The 15,293-nt window shown below is 39.0% G+C and overlaps 1 protein-coding gene across 13 annotated transcripts in view; it reads left to right on the top strand.

The window, feature by feature from the left end:
• Positions 1-15,293, top strand: part of TFDP2 (transcription factor Dp-2) — a 191,264-nt gene that overhangs the window by 160,167 nt on the left and 15,804 nt on the right. For 12 of the 13 annotated variants that reach the window (XM_066350493.1, XM_066350497.1, XM_066350489.1 and 9 more), the window contains 3 exons: positions 1,324-1,486; positions 8,141-8,287; positions 11,984-12,052. In XM_066350493.1, the coding sequence (XP_066206590.1) occupies positions 1,324-1,486; positions 8,141-8,287; positions 11,984-12,052 (379 nt within the window). The remainder of the gene's footprint in view (positions 1-1,323; positions 1,487-8,140; positions 8,288-11,983; positions 12,053-15,293) is intronic. The other variant, XM_066350490.1, reaches the window with a different exon arrangement.

Raw genomic sequence — 15,293 nt, 5'->3', positions numbered from 1 at the left:
AGTCCGTGCTCAAGCTGGTGACCTCAGGGTCTCGAACCTGGGTCCTCCGCATCCCAGTCCGACACTCTATCCACTGCGCCACCGCCTGGTCAGGCATTAATAGTGTTTTCTATAGCATCTGTGCTATTTTTCATTCCTGAAAACTGTACAGAGGTTCTCATTTTTCCACACTGTTACCAACCCTTATCTTTTTTATGTTTTATAAGAGCCATCTTATCTCATGTAAGGTAATACCTGGTTTTAATTTGCATTTTCATGATGATTACTAATGTTGAGCATCTTTTTATATGCCTACTAGCCATTTGTAAGTTTTCTTTGGAGAAATGTCTATTCATGTCCTTTGCCTATTTAATTGAGTTATTTGGTTGTTGTTTTTCTATTGAGTTGTAGGAGTTTGGGGATATTTTGGAAATTAATCCCTTATCAGAAAAAATAAAGGTTTTGCAAATATTTTCTATTATATAGGTTGCCTTTTCATTTTGTTCATTATTTTCACTTGACTCAATCCATCAAGTCTTCCTCCTCCAGGTTAGACTAGGTGTCTCTCTCCCCAGTTTCCACAGAACATTGTGAATAATGCTGACTTGACACCAACCTTATTATATTGGGTTATTTATCATTATTTGCTTCTTCTCTCTCCCAACCCCCATGACTTATTGAGGGAAAGGATTTTGCCTCTATTGTCATTTTTGTACTGCCAATCACTAATATAGTTCTTGGAATATAATTAGTTGGCACTCAGATTAGTAAAACTAAGCTACTCAGGTTAGTAAGTACTAAACTGAACTCCTGAAAATTTTAATGATTATCTTATCAAAGTTTAGGCCTATGCATTAACCAGGCTTGAAATAATTGAAAATTTAGGTTCATTATTAATACCACTAACCTTTGTTTGAAAATTGAATAGATAAATGAAACTGAGAATAGTAGTACTTTTCATTTTAGGTGAAAAAGAACTATAGTTTATAGAATACAAAAACATAAGTATTGACCAGTCTATAAACTACTGGGGCACAGTTTTATCTGTTCTTCTCATGGATACAATCTCAGTTTATAGAACAGTGCCTGCTACATAGTAGTAACTGGTCAGTAAATATTTGTTGAAGAAATATATGATATGCATAAGAAAAGCACTCTAACTTCATACTTTATTAGGCATTTCAAGTAAAATTTAAGTTTTAAACATTTTTTCATCTCTAATTCAATTAAAACTTACCACTTGAAGCAAAAATCAATTTACCATTTTCTGATTATTCTATAGTTTTGCAAAGGAAGTCTCTGAGTAAGTATAATGGAGTATAAATACAGTTTTCTTTCTTTTAGTAAACGAAGCAAAAAAGGAGATAAAAATGGAAAAGGCTTGAGACATTTTTCAATGAAAGTGTGTGAGAAAGTTCAACGGAAAGGTACAACGTCATATAATGAAGTAGCTGATGAGCTGGTATCAGAGTTCACCAATTCAAATAACCATTTGGCAGCTGATTCGGTAGGTGAATCATGTACTTGACATTGACTGTGTTGAGTGATACAGCAGTGTACCTCTTTGGATTGTCCGTGTCATCAATTTGAGAACTTCAGACAAGCTAGGGAATCCCCAACTCTGCCTTTACTTCAGGGTTTCAGATTGGCTGTTGGGAATTTTTGTTGTTGATTTTTTTGTTTGTTTTGTTTAGGAAAAAATTCTTATTTGTTTTCACATATATGTGAACAAGTATTTTTAAAATATAATTTGGGGGGGTCACTGAAGGAATTTTCTTTAAACATACTTTTTATATTTAAATGACTTTAGATGCATTTCTGAAAATTTTAGTGTTTCTTTAAGTCAAGAAATTTTTTTTTTTTTTAAGTGAAAGAGAAAGAGGGACAGACAAGAAAGGCGAGAGATGGGAAGCATCAACTTGTATTTGTGGCATCTTACTTGTTCATTGATTGCTGCTCATATGTGCCTTGACCAGAGGTTTGGGGGACTGATGCCAAGCCAGCGACCCCTTGCTCAAGCTGGTGAGGCCCATGCTCAAGCCGGCAACCTTGGAGTTTTAAACCTGTGTCGTCAGTGTCCCAGGTCAACGCTCTGTCCACTGTGCCACCTTCTGGTCAGGCAGTACAACTGAAATTTTTATTAACATATTCATGTATTATTCCTCCAATTAAAAAGAAGATAGCCTGACCAGGCGTTGGCACAGTGGATAGAGCCTCGGCCTGGAAAGTGAGGACACAGGTTCGAAATCGTGCCAGCTCATCCAGCTTGAGCATAGGCTCTCAGCTTGAGCATGGGGTTGCTGGTTTGAGTGTGGGATCATAGACATGACCCCACGGTAGCTACCTTGAACCCAAAGGTCACTGGCTTGAGTCAGGGGCACTCGCTTAGCTGGAGCCCTCCAGTCAAGGCACATATGAGAAGGCAATCAATGAACAACTAAGGTACCACAAGGGTGAGTTGATGCTTCTCATCTCTCTCCCTTCCTATCTCTATCTGTCTCTCTCTCACACACACACACAAAAAAAAAGAAAGAAAAAAAAATCTTATTTCTACCACAGACCGCAGACCCTAATCCACAACCCCAAAGGCAATATTCTATTACCAGATTCTCAAGTATCAGTCCAGAAGTCCTTTATGCATGCGCACACTAAAGTGTATTTCTTTCCTGTTTGAAGCACAAATGTGACTGTGCTTTGCATTCTGCATTCTTAATTTTATCTTTACAATGTATCTTGGAGATTTTTTTTTTTACCACATATAAATCATTCTTTTTTTTCTCCAATGGAGATAAAATTACATACAGGTAAGGAAATATACATGTTTTAAGTATTCAGTTAAACTTTTATTTTTTTCCTTCTATTGTAGAATAGTTTATCTACATTAAGATGTATTTATTTCAAGTTTGGACAGTTGTGTGCACCTATGGAACAGCCACCATAATCAAGATAAGATTATTTCCATAATTCTCTGAAGGTTCTTCCTGCTAGCCCCAGGCAACTGCTGATATCCTCTTTATAATTATGGATCAGTTTACATTTTATTTAAATGTATTGATACTATGTGTACTCCACAACAGTATTAAGTAATAGTAACTAGTCATTTGAAGTGAATTTTTGTTTTTGTTTTGTTGGCAGTTTTTTTCATCATATTGAGTTTTTAGTAGACATAGTTGTAGTACTTTATCCTTAATTATGATGAAGTTTTTATTTTGAGATTTTTAAAAACTTGGTTTTTTAATAAAGATTTTTTTTTATTTATTGATTTTACAGAGAAAGGAGTGGAGGAAGAATGAGAAGCGTGAACTCATAGTTGCTTCACTTTGGTTGTTCATTTATAGCTTGTCCTATGTGCCTTGACCAGGCAAGCCCAGGCTTTTTTTTTTTTTTTTTTTTTTTTAGAGACAGAGAGAGGGATAGACAAGGACAGACAGATAGGAACGGAGAGAAACGAGAAGCATCAATCATCAGGTTTTTGTTGCGACATCTTAGTTGTTCATTGATTGCTTTCTCACATGTGCTTTGACCGTAGGGCTTCAGCAGACCGAGTAACTCCTTGCTCAAGCCAGCGACCTTGGGTCCAGCGACCTTGAGCTTTGCTCAAACCAGATGAGCCCTCGCTTAAGCTGGCGACCTCGGGGTCTCGAACCTGGGTCCTTTGCATCCCAGTCTGACGCTCTATCCACTGTGCCACCGCCTGGCCAGGCTCTCTCTCTCTTTTTTTTTTTTTTTTAATTATTGATTGATTTTAATGAGAGGCACTGGGAGAGAGAGAGACAGGACCATTAAGCTGTTCCTGTATGTGCCCTGACCAGGGATCAAATCGGCAGCCTCTACTCTTCATGGGGATGCTCTAACCAGTTGAGCTATCCAGCCAGGGCAAACCCAGGGTTTCAAACCAGCGACCTCAGCATTCCAGTTCTACACTCTACTCACTGCACCACCACAGGCTAAGCAAAAATATTTTTTTCTTTTTTTTACCATTGATGGAGAGAGGAAGGGAGAAGTGGGAGGGAGAGAGAGAGAGAGAGAGAGAGAGAGAAGCATCAACTTGTTCCACTTAGTTGTTACATTTAATTGTGAACTCCTTGATTGCTTTTCATAGGTGCCCTGACCGCGGGGGTTGAACCCTCAACCTCATTGCACCGGGACATTTCTTTTCTATTGAGCCACCAAGCTAGGGTCGGTTCTTTTGTTTTGCCTTTTTTTTTTTTTTTTTTGTATTTTTTTTTTTCTGAAGCTGGAAACGGGGAGAGACAGTCAGACTCCCACATGCGCCCGACCGGGGATCCACCCGGCACGCCCACCAGGGGCGATGCTCTACCCCCCCCAGGGCGTCGCTCTGCCACGACCAGAGCCACTCTAGCGCCTGGGGCAGAGGCCAAGGAGCCATCCCCAGCGCCTGGGGCCATCTTTGCTCCAATGGAGCCTCCGCTGCGGGAGGGGAAGAGAGAGACAGAGAGGAAGGAGAGGGGGAGGGGTGGAGAAGCAGATGGGCGCTTCTCCTGTGTGCCCTGGCCAGGAATCGAACCCGCGACCCCTTGCACACCAGGCCGACGCTCTACCACTGAGCCAACTGGCCAGGGCTGTTTTGCCTTTTAATGAACATTTTTCCCCCTCAATTTTCCCCTCAATTCAAAAATAAGAAATTGTTGAATTTAATCAAATTCTAGTTAATTTCCTGAAAATTTAAGATTTTTATGCTAATAGTCATGAATGAAATTTATTTTTGTTTTGTTTTTGTCACCTTTGTAGTTTTGATGAGTAGTATTATGCTGGCTTTATAATATGAATCTAGAGGCTTTTTTTTTTTTTACAGGGACAGAGAGAGAGTCAGAGAGAGGGATAGACAGGGACAGACAGACAGGAACGGAGAGAGATGAGAAGCATCAATCATCAGTTTTTCGTTGCGAGACCTTAGTTCATTGATTGCTTTCTCATATGTGCCTTGACCGTGGGCCTTCAGCAGACCGAGTAACCCCTTGCTTGAGCCAGTGACCTTGGGTCCAAGCTGGTGAGGTTTTGCTCAAACCAGATGAGCCTGCGCTCAAGCTGGCGACCTCGGGGTCTCGAACCTGGGTCCTTGGCATCCCAGTTCGATGCTCTATCCACTGTGCCACCGCCTGGTCAGGCTCTAGAGGCTTTTTTTAATCTTCCTCTTCATTCCATTATAGGTTTAATAACATTGGATGTCTCTTTATGGTCCCTGAAATTTTATAGAAATAACCTGTGATACCATCTAGGCTTGGTGAATTCGGTGGGGGGTTAATCTTTTTTGGGGGGAGGGGAAAGAGATAGAGTCAGAAGAGGGACAGACAGGAAAGGAGAGAGATGAGAAACATCAATTTTTCTTTGCGACACCTTAGTTATTCACTGATTACTTTCTCATACGTGTCTTGACCTTGGGAATACAGCAGACCAAGTAGCCCCTTCCTCAAGCCAGCGACCTTGGCCTCAAGCTGCTGAGCTGTGCTCAAACCAGATGAATCCGTGCTCAATCTGGCGACCTTGGGGTTTCAAACCTGGGTCCTCCAGGTCCCAGTCCAACACTCTATCCACTGCACTACTTGCCAGTCAAGCATGGGAGGGTTAATCTTGAACTTCCCAAGCTGGCTCTCTGATGAGTCACAGTGAGCTGGCTGCCTCCTCTGATCAGCCGCAAGCCTTATGGGGGGGGGGGGGGGGGGTGTTAATCTTTAGATAGGTTTTTTTATTCCTTCTTTAGTGATGTGTCTGATTAGAATTTGTTTCCCTTAGCTAAATGTTTTATGCTTTTTAAGAAAATCCTTTATTTCATCATGTTTTCCAAATTATTTGCAGTTATTTTGCCCAAAATACCATCTCTTGGATTTGTTTGTATTTGATTTCCTGTTTTACAGTTAATTTGTTTTTATCTTTATTTAACACTCTCTTTACTGTACAGTGCAGGGTTTGATATATACTTTATTTACTTTTATTATTTTTGTTCATCATTGAAAGTCTTTGTGGCTATGACTTTTTCTTTTCTAGATTGCTTTAGCTCTTACTGATTTTGATATAATGTTATTCCTTGGCCTAGTAATTTCATTATAAAGAGTTCTTTTTCTTTTTTAGCGAGACAGACAAGAAGGAAGAGAAATGAGAAGCATCAACTTATAGTTGCATCATTTTAGTTGTTCGTTGATTGCTTTTCATATGTACGTTGATGAGGCGAGGGTTAGGGGGGCTCCAGCTGAGCCAGTGACCCCTTGCTCAAGCCAGCGATCTTTGGGCTAAAGCCAGCGAACATGGGATCATGTCAGTGATCCCACGCTCAAGCTGGCAACCCCGTGCTCAAGCCAGGGACCTTGGGGGTTTCAGGCTTGGGACAGGCTAGAATTCTTACAGTTCCAATGCTAGTGCTTTTTGTTTGTTATGAATTTTTTACTTTTATTATTTATGAACCATTTATTTATTTTTATTGCTTTTAGATTTTCCTTGTGAGCCGTTATATGATGGGTTTTTTTTTTTTAATGTTCTGTCTGCACTTGAAAAAAAGTATATGGCATTCTGATTCTGAGTGAAAGCCAAAGTTCTCAAAATGATTTGCAAGCAAGCCCACCATGACGTCTCTGATCTCATCTGTGCATTCCCTCAGTTACTGCGCACTTTGTGACTATGTCAGCCAGAGAGGCTCCTTTTCAGGCCACTGCACTGTTGTTTCCTTTGCCTGGAGCATTCTTTGCTAGGGATTTATGTGGTTTATCTGCCCCCTCCGTTTATTTTCACTCAGATGTCACTACACTAGGGCATTTCTTCTAACCACTTTTCAACATTTAACATACATATTTATTAACCACTGCATCCCTACCCCCAGGTATAAGCAAGAGGTGTGGTGGTTTTTGCTGCTGTTATTTTTCTGATAATTTGGAAGGTTTATAGTCTATAGTTCTTTCATTGGATATCTTTATAACTCTGAGTAACTTTAGTATTTTATTTCCTGGTTTATCACCTGTAGATCAGTATCTTGATTATGGAGGGGAAAAGGGGATTAATATTCTTAGATATACTCCTATCTCCCATCTTTCCCCTCTCCCACAGGATTCAGATTGAATATGTAAGTGGTGGTTATTAAAAGAATATTGCAGTTGTTTTTATGACTTTAAGTAAATATATTGTGCCAAAAACCTAGTTCATCTGCTTTGAATAGTTCATTTGCTTTGAATCCAATATCAAGGAGGAGAAAATAACTGACCTACTTTGTTGCTTTTTCCTGATATTTGTTGTTTTATTACCATTTCTACAGGGTCGAGATTTCTAATACTATTTGCATTCAGTTCTATAACTTAAATCTCCCATTTATTTAAGTTTGTTTCTACCTTTAAATGGATTCAGTGTCTTCCACCATCATTTATTATCATGGTATTTGATTGATTGGATTTTGATTTTAGGAACTACCCATCCACTTTAAGATAAAGGACTTTTTCCATAGTGTGAATTAATACAATTTTCTTCATTGAGAAAGTCTTGCTACTAAAATAAATTTTTTTTAAGTCACCTGAACTAAAAAGTATGCGTTAGTGATCTATGTGATGATATTTTGGTGCAAGTTCCCTATTTTTATTGTAAGCTAGTTAACAGTTTACAGATCATAGTAGTCCATGGACCACATTTTGAGATGCACTGTTTACTTAGAGATTAAAACATGCATGCTTGACTTTTCAAATTTTAATATCCTTCCAGACAATGCAAGGCCTTAGCCACTTTAACTCCGTTTCTCCTTCCTGCTGTATATACTATTGTTGTCATGTATATTAATTCCGTGTATATTCTAGACTCCACAAGACATTATGTTTCATACAGAGAGTAGTTTTAACTGAGATTTCCTTACATAGTTACCTTTTGAGTTGATCTTCATTCCTTCCTACATTTCCAACCTGTCTTAAATCATTGTTCTTCTCCCTCAATAAGATGGTTTAGTATTTTTAAAATTTAGATGTTAGTAACATAATCTTTATTTTTTAGATTGTTTTATGTTTTTGATTGTTTCAAAGTATGTTTATTTCATCTTTACTTTTGAAGGATAGTTTCACTGGGTATAGAATTATTTCAATACTTTGAGGATACAATAATGTTATTAAATATTTAATAGCTTGTGACTGTATCTTAATCCTTAACTTTTATCCTTAATAAAAATATTTCTTAGCAGGCTTATGATCAGAAGAACATTAGGCGAAGAGTTTATGATGCTTTAAATGTGCTAATGGCAATGAACATCATTTCAAAGGAAAAAAAAGAAATCAAGTGGATTGGCCTACCGACCAATTCTGCTCAGGAATGTCAAAACCTGGAGGTAAATGAGGAGAATCTATTTATATGTAGTAGTTCACTTTATTTTATATCAGAGACATTTTAATTTTGAAATATAGTCACATAATAGTAAAATATTTCTCATTGTTTATACTATGTCTTTTTTTTTAAGAGAATTTTTATGAGTTTGTGTCAAACTGAAGACATATGTCTAGAAGCAAAGTCTTAAATGTGCCTACTCTGTCCTCTTTTTTTTTTTTTTTTTTTTTTTTTAACAGACTCTTTTATGTAGAGTTTTAGATCTGGAAGGAACTTTAGATGTATAGTCTTAACTCAGGGATTGGGAACTTTTTTGGCTGAGAGAGCCATGAATGCCACATATTTTAAAATGTAATTCCTTGAGAGCCATACAACGACCTGTGTACGTTACGCATTATCCAATAAAAATTTGGTGTTGTCCCGGAGGACAGCTGTGATTGGCTCCAGCCACCCACAACCATGTACATGAGCAGTAGGAAATGAATGGATTGTAATACATGAGAATGTTTTATATTTTTAACGTTATTATAGTTTTATTAAAGATTTGTCTGCGAGCCAGATGCAGCCATCAAAAGAGCCGCATCTGGCTTGCGAGCCATAGGTTCCCGACCCCTGATCTAACTGATGTCCTGACAAAACAAGGGACATAGGAATTAAATGACTTGATTTTTACTGTTTCTTAGAGAAGATCTTTATTCTGATTTAATTCTGAGCACTCTAATAATAAATGTTTGGTGATTTGTGTAATAGAAATAATGTCTTATTTGTTGTAATGCTTGCTGTATGGGCCCCCCAAAATGGATTCAGCTGTCTACTTATTTTTTACATTTAAACTTTTACCTTTGATTCTAGAATCAGTGGCAACAAAATAGTATTTCATTTGTATCTTCATCAGAATGGATAGAATGTTTGGCAGTTACATGAATTTGGATACGATATGTGCAAAAACATTTTTTATTCTGTTAACTGTAATTGTTATAGAAAATGTTTCCTAAATGAACATGTGCCCTGTGACATATTGTTTCCAAATTTGACATTGTTTTACTGTCATGGCCATAAAGGGAATAAACTGAGGTTAAAGATAGCTAATGGTGATAAATATGGTTGATTTCATGTTTTTCTCATTATTTGGTATCATTATTCTTCTGGATGGAGGGAGAAAACACATTTATCAGAAATCATAGAATAATTTTATTTATGTGCTGCAGTGGGAATGTCCTTTTCTCCTTCCGATAGTGTGAATTTGAGGATCATTTAACCAGTAATATTAAGATAACAAAAATCATTATCATCTGCTATTTGATAACCAAAGTTTGTACAAGAAAAAAAATCTTTTGACTCCAAGGAGCTTTCATTCTGGTTGAGAGGAGAAATATAAAAGGAGTTACCAAAAATATGCTATGAAAGAAGTATGTACAGCTTTTCTAGAAAGAGAGATAAGGAACGGCTTTACCAAAAAATGGATGTGTATACACATATATCCCTGAGCTCAGTTACAAAGGAGGAATAGGAGTTTGCCAAGCAGATTAGGGCAGAGAGGGCCTTCCGGCCTGCTTGGGCAGAGGCATGCATAAGAAAGCGTGTCCACAGCTGTGTGTGGCCAGAGTGCAGGTAGGAGAAGGGGGTATGTCTCTCAGTGCTAAGCAGTTGGGACCTGACCCTGTAAACTAGGGGAAGCTATTGGAGATAAAGGGGAAGTCAGATAGGATGTATTCTGAAGAATTACTCCACTAATGGGTTGAGAGTTGAACCAACAGGAAGATGAAGAGGGAAGGTAAGGCGGTAGCAGTGAGGTTGGAGAAGTGTTTTAGAGGTCGAGTCCGTACGGCTTGGATTGTGTTTGGCGGGAGGTGGGGTCAGGGGGGAACTGCTATATCTTCAAATGTAGATGGCCATAAATTTACAGTCAATCTAAAGTAATTCAGGATTAAAGTATGGTAATGGTTAGAGGAATGAGAGGAAGCTCCTGGTGCAGACTAGAGTGGATGGGGAGCAAATAGGACATATTCTCTTAGAGTAGACAAGAAAAATGTCTTATTTGATGTCATTGACTTTTGCCCAAAGAGAGGGTGTGGAACTCACCTACAAGGAAGTTCAGACTCTAACATGTTTTCCGGGAGTTGCCAGAGTGAGGAAAATAATAGCCCTTTGAAGCTGGGAAGTTTGTCACATAAGTATGTATTTTACTACAAGTAGGAATTGTATATTGAATATGTAAGCTATCTGTATTAGCAGCTGTGCTTATTTAAAGCAGTTAAAATGAATATGCCAATTTTACTTCAGTAATAAAGAAGTAAAGGAAGGAATTAGAAAACAAGAAGAAGAGAGACATCCAGCATAATTTCTCTTATCAGGAAAGAGATATTTACATGTGTGAAACAGGAAATGATACAAGATAGTATAAGATTAAAAATTAACTTCTGTATGATCAGGGCCACGTATGGAAGCTTAGAGGGTCCTGTGCCCTCTCTGGAAAGAGGGTGCTAGTCCTGGCTGGGTTGTTGGGAAGTACGCGACGAATGAGTGTGAAAACTGGTAAAACTTTTTTAGAGAGAACTTTGTCTCAGAAGTCTCAAATACCATGTGTATTCGTTGACCTGGCAGTTAGCCATGTGATTTCTAACAGGGGAAAAAAGCAAGTAAGTTAAATGTTTAAATAAATAAGTAAATAAAATTTAAAGTAAAAATAAAAGTCTGGCCCTGGCCGGTTGGCTCAGTGGTAGAGCGTCGGCCTGGCGTGCAGAAGTCCCGGGTTCGATTCCCGGCCAGGGCACACAGGAGAGGCGCCCATCTGCTTCTCCACCCCTCCCCCTCTCCTTCCTCTCTGTCTCTCTCTTCCCCTCCAGCAGCCAAGGCTCCATTGGAGCAAAGATGGCCGGGGCGCTGGGGATGGCTCCTTGGCCTCTGCCCCAGGCGCTAGAGTGGCTCTGGTCGCGGCAGAGCGACGCCCCGGAGGGGCAGAGCATTGCCCCCTGGTGGGCAGAGCTTCGCCCCTTGGTGGGCGTGCCAGGTGGATCCCGGTCGGGCGCATGCGGGAGTCTGACTGTCTCTCCCTGTTTCCAGCTTCAGAGAAATACCAAAAAAATAAATAAAAATAAATAAATAAATAAATAAATAAAAGTCTGTTAAACTGAGACCTTAAATGAGATCTTATCTCATTCTTGGGAGGCTGCAAAGCAGTTAATATTAGGGTCTCTGGAACCAGATGGCTTAGATTCTTGACAGGCACTAAACATTGTGTGCTTGGGCAATTATTCCTCCCTTTCCTTACATGCATAATGGTTGACAACGTACTTACCTCATACATAGTTTTGTGAAGGTGAATTATATAATGTGTGAGAAGTGCTGAGTTGAGTGCTGGCACACAGAGCACACAGAGAAAGTGTTCCTAAGTCTTAGCTTTTACTCTGCTAGAACTTAAGAGATAGCAACAAATAGCAACAAGTACTGCATACCAAGTATCATTAAGCAGATGGATGTCATTACTGATAACAGTTGCCAGGATTCTGCTGTCTTGCCTGCTCACTCACTCCAACCCCTGCTCCCCAAAGAGGTGTGGTTTGTCATTATTGATGATGGTAGTTAAAATGAGTTGCATTTCCTGAAGAAAATTCTTGATATCTCAGAATTGGGACCTGAAAATGAGCGATACTTTGTACTTGAAACATGTTCATGTTGTTTTGTAATCTGTATTTTGAAGATAGAGAAGCAGAGGCGGATGGAGCGGATAAAGCAGAAGCGGGCCCAGCTGCAAGAGCTTCTCCTGCAGGTAAAGGCTGGGATGTTTTCGTTACCTTCCCTACCTGTATTCTCCTCTGCTTACTTGCTTTTTAGTTGGTGTTTGCTACATTGGGTGCCTTTGAGGTGGTGGCTAGTGGGATTGCAGAAATCGGATGGCCTCACTGCAGCCAAGCCGTGCCGCCCACATGGTCTGCCTTTAAGCTACTTCCATGTCTCACCATCATCAGGGCCCCAGAGCCGCTCATCTGTCCTGTGTGTGACTGATACACAGTTACCTTTGACGCTTCTCCTTACTGTGAACAGAAACTGGGTGTGGGTGTGTGTGTACTCTAAACAGAAACTGTTTGGGGGGGGGGGTGTGTGTTTAGTCCTAATTTGCAATACCAAGAAGTAAAGCTAGTTAAATTTTAGGCACAATGATTAAAATAATATAATCTACCTTTAATATTTATTATCTGTAACAGAATAATATGCAATAACTCAATAAGCTTTATAAAAATACCAAATCTTAAAATGCATTTGTTTTTTAAAAAAATTAAATTTTACAGTGAAATAAAGATCCCTATATTTATTCTTTTATGGATAATTTCCTAGAATTTGGATGATTTAAAAAAATATAATAGAGCCTTTGTATAAAATTATGTGAGGTAAAATCACAGGGTAGATGGACTATTTTTTCTAGTTTGGTAATTATAGTTGGTGTAAAAATTTACTTTGAGCCGTATGGTAGAGCTGATTTCAATCCAATCAAAAAAGAACTTTATAAAATGAGTGTGAGAATCTTAATGCCTGTGCTTTTGTCAGCAACTTATCTTTATTTGAAAAACTTTCAGTCAATCATAAAATCAACTTTCATTTGAACAATTATAGGTCAATTTTGGTGTAATCCACTTATCAGAAATAAAGATAGCAAAAAGTTACCAAATATGTATTATAGCAGGTTGTTTCCTAAAATATGCTATCCTATCCTAATGGATAGGATATGTAAAGTACTCTTAAATAATGCAGATTTTTGTTTTTCACTTTAGAGATGCTTACATTTATTTGTTTTTCTTTTAGTTTCATGTAGAAATCGTATGGCCAAAGACTCGATTTTTTAGATCTTGCAGAGACCTGTGTCCGATCTGAGCAGGGAGCTGGGCCAGGGCAGAGGAAGAACACAAATAGAGCAGAGACTTTCCAAACTTAGGGAGCCCAGAGAAGGTGTGCCGCCCTGGTTAGGCCATTTCTTTCTGTCTTTCTGTTCTGAGTCTGCTTTTCACACTGAAGGAACCCTGTAGGACCTACCTGAGGAGCTGCTGCTGGGGGAGACATTTTTATGTATTTTTTATATTGGATGTCCAAATAAGATTTTGTTTAAAGATCATGTTCTGCAGCTTTAAATAAGACCTTCAGACCTGACCGTTTACTCCTATTTCTACAGCTCCCCCCTGGAGAATCCTGCCTTCTTGTGGACCTGGCCTGCCAGGTCCTCATGTCTTAACTCCTACACTGTCACCTTCTCCCCCTGGCTGTCTCTCTGTTGTTCCTGTCCCTGCAGTTAAAACTGTTGCAGCCTGACCAGGTGATGGCGCAGTGAACAGAGCGTCGGACTGGGATGCGGAAGGACCCAGGTTCGAGACCCCAAGGTCGCCAGTTTGAGTGCGGGCTCATCTGGCTTGAGCAAAAAGCTCACCAGCTTGGACCCAAGATCGCTGGCTCAACCAAGGGGTCACTCGGTCTGCTGAAGGCCCACGGTCAAGGCACATACGAGAAAGCAATCAATGAACAACTAAGGTGTCGCAATGGAAAACTGATGATTGAGGCTTCTCATCTCTCTTCGTTCCTGTCTGTCTGTCCCTATCTATCCTTCTCTCTTTCTGTCTCTGGAAACAAAAAAAAAAAGTAAATTAAACAAGTTGTCCCTGAACACTAATAATTTGCCATGACTAAGCTAGCTTAATTTTTTTTAACACTTAATGTCACAATTCACTGACATCACATGGCACACCTAAGTTTTACTTACATGCCACTGCCTCTTTTTTCTTAATGTAGAGGAGAAATGGTGTGAGTACAGATACCTCCAGATAGTCTAGATAGCCTACTTCTGTCTATGTAATGCTCCCTTCCAGCCCCGCACCTTGTCCAGAGCTGCTGACATAGCTCACCTAAGGCTGTCCAGCCTCTCGGATAGACGCTAACGAGCTTGGAGAGGAACAGAAACCTGAAGGAAATCAAAGGGCAGTAAATAATGAAATCAGTCCAAACAAACAGGAGGGGATTTCTGTTTTTACTATCGAAATAGCATTATTTAGTTTTTACTATTCTCCTTCCCCTGAAAAATTCTTGATGCTCTTAAAATGAACACAAACATATAAGAACTCTGACTTATCACTGTCTATATTCCCCTCTACAGGGCCCTCCCGTGAGACTGTGGCCACAAAGCGAGGCAGGATATGGGAGTATTTCCCATGGTGCTTTTTCTACTAGGAGGGAAGAGAAGCTAGGCAGGAGAATTTAAACGTATACCGTGGACCCTCATCTGTCGCGGGGGTTAGGTTCCAGAACACCCCCCCTTAGGCGAAAATCTGAAGTAGCGACCTTATATTTATTTTATTACTTATATATATTTTAAGAATTTATAAACCCTCCCCACACTCTTATAAACGTTTCCCACACTGTTACTAACTTTCCCCAAACTCTTATAAACACTTCCTATGCTCTTAAACACTTTCTACACTTTTAAACCTACATAATTTTAACAACATATAAAATTCTATTTGGGTACTCACCAGTAAATATATGCTATGTATTTTATTTTGATTTAATATTTTTAATGTGTTTTAATTATTCCTTATATATTTTTTATATTGTTTTCAATTTTTTAGGCTAGAAAATGCTTATTTTACCACAAAATTAATTAAAATAATATATTAAAATACGTATATACTGCAAAATCCCATGATATAGCAAAAAGTCCCAATACAAAAATTAGATATATACAGTTTAAAAATCTTCGATACAGTGAGACCACGAAAAGTGAGCTGCACTAGGCGAGGGACGACTGTAAATCTTTTTCTGAGTTTTACGGTTTCAGCATGTTTTTCCTCAATATTAAATGGATTAAGCAATAAATACAATATAGCCAGTTTTTTGTGTTTTTGTTTGTTTGGTTTTTTTTTTTTCTAGAAAGTGGGAGAGACAGTAAGAAGCATTAACTCCCAGTTGCTTTCACTTTAGTTGTGCATTGATTGCTCCTCTTACGTTGTCTTGACTGGGGCCAAACCAGC

The sequence above is a fragment of the Saccopteryx leptura genome, chromosome 10 (assembly GCF_036850995.1).
Source record: "Saccopteryx leptura isolate mSacLep1 chromosome 10, mSacLep1_pri_phased_curated, whole genome shotgun sequence".
In the NCBI taxonomy this organism is placed as follows: Eukaryota; Metazoa; Chordata; class Mammalia; order Chiroptera; family Emballonuridae; genus Saccopteryx; species Saccopteryx leptura.
Note: the sequence above shows the minus strand (reverse complement) of the source record. Positions and strands in the feature narration are given on the sequence as shown.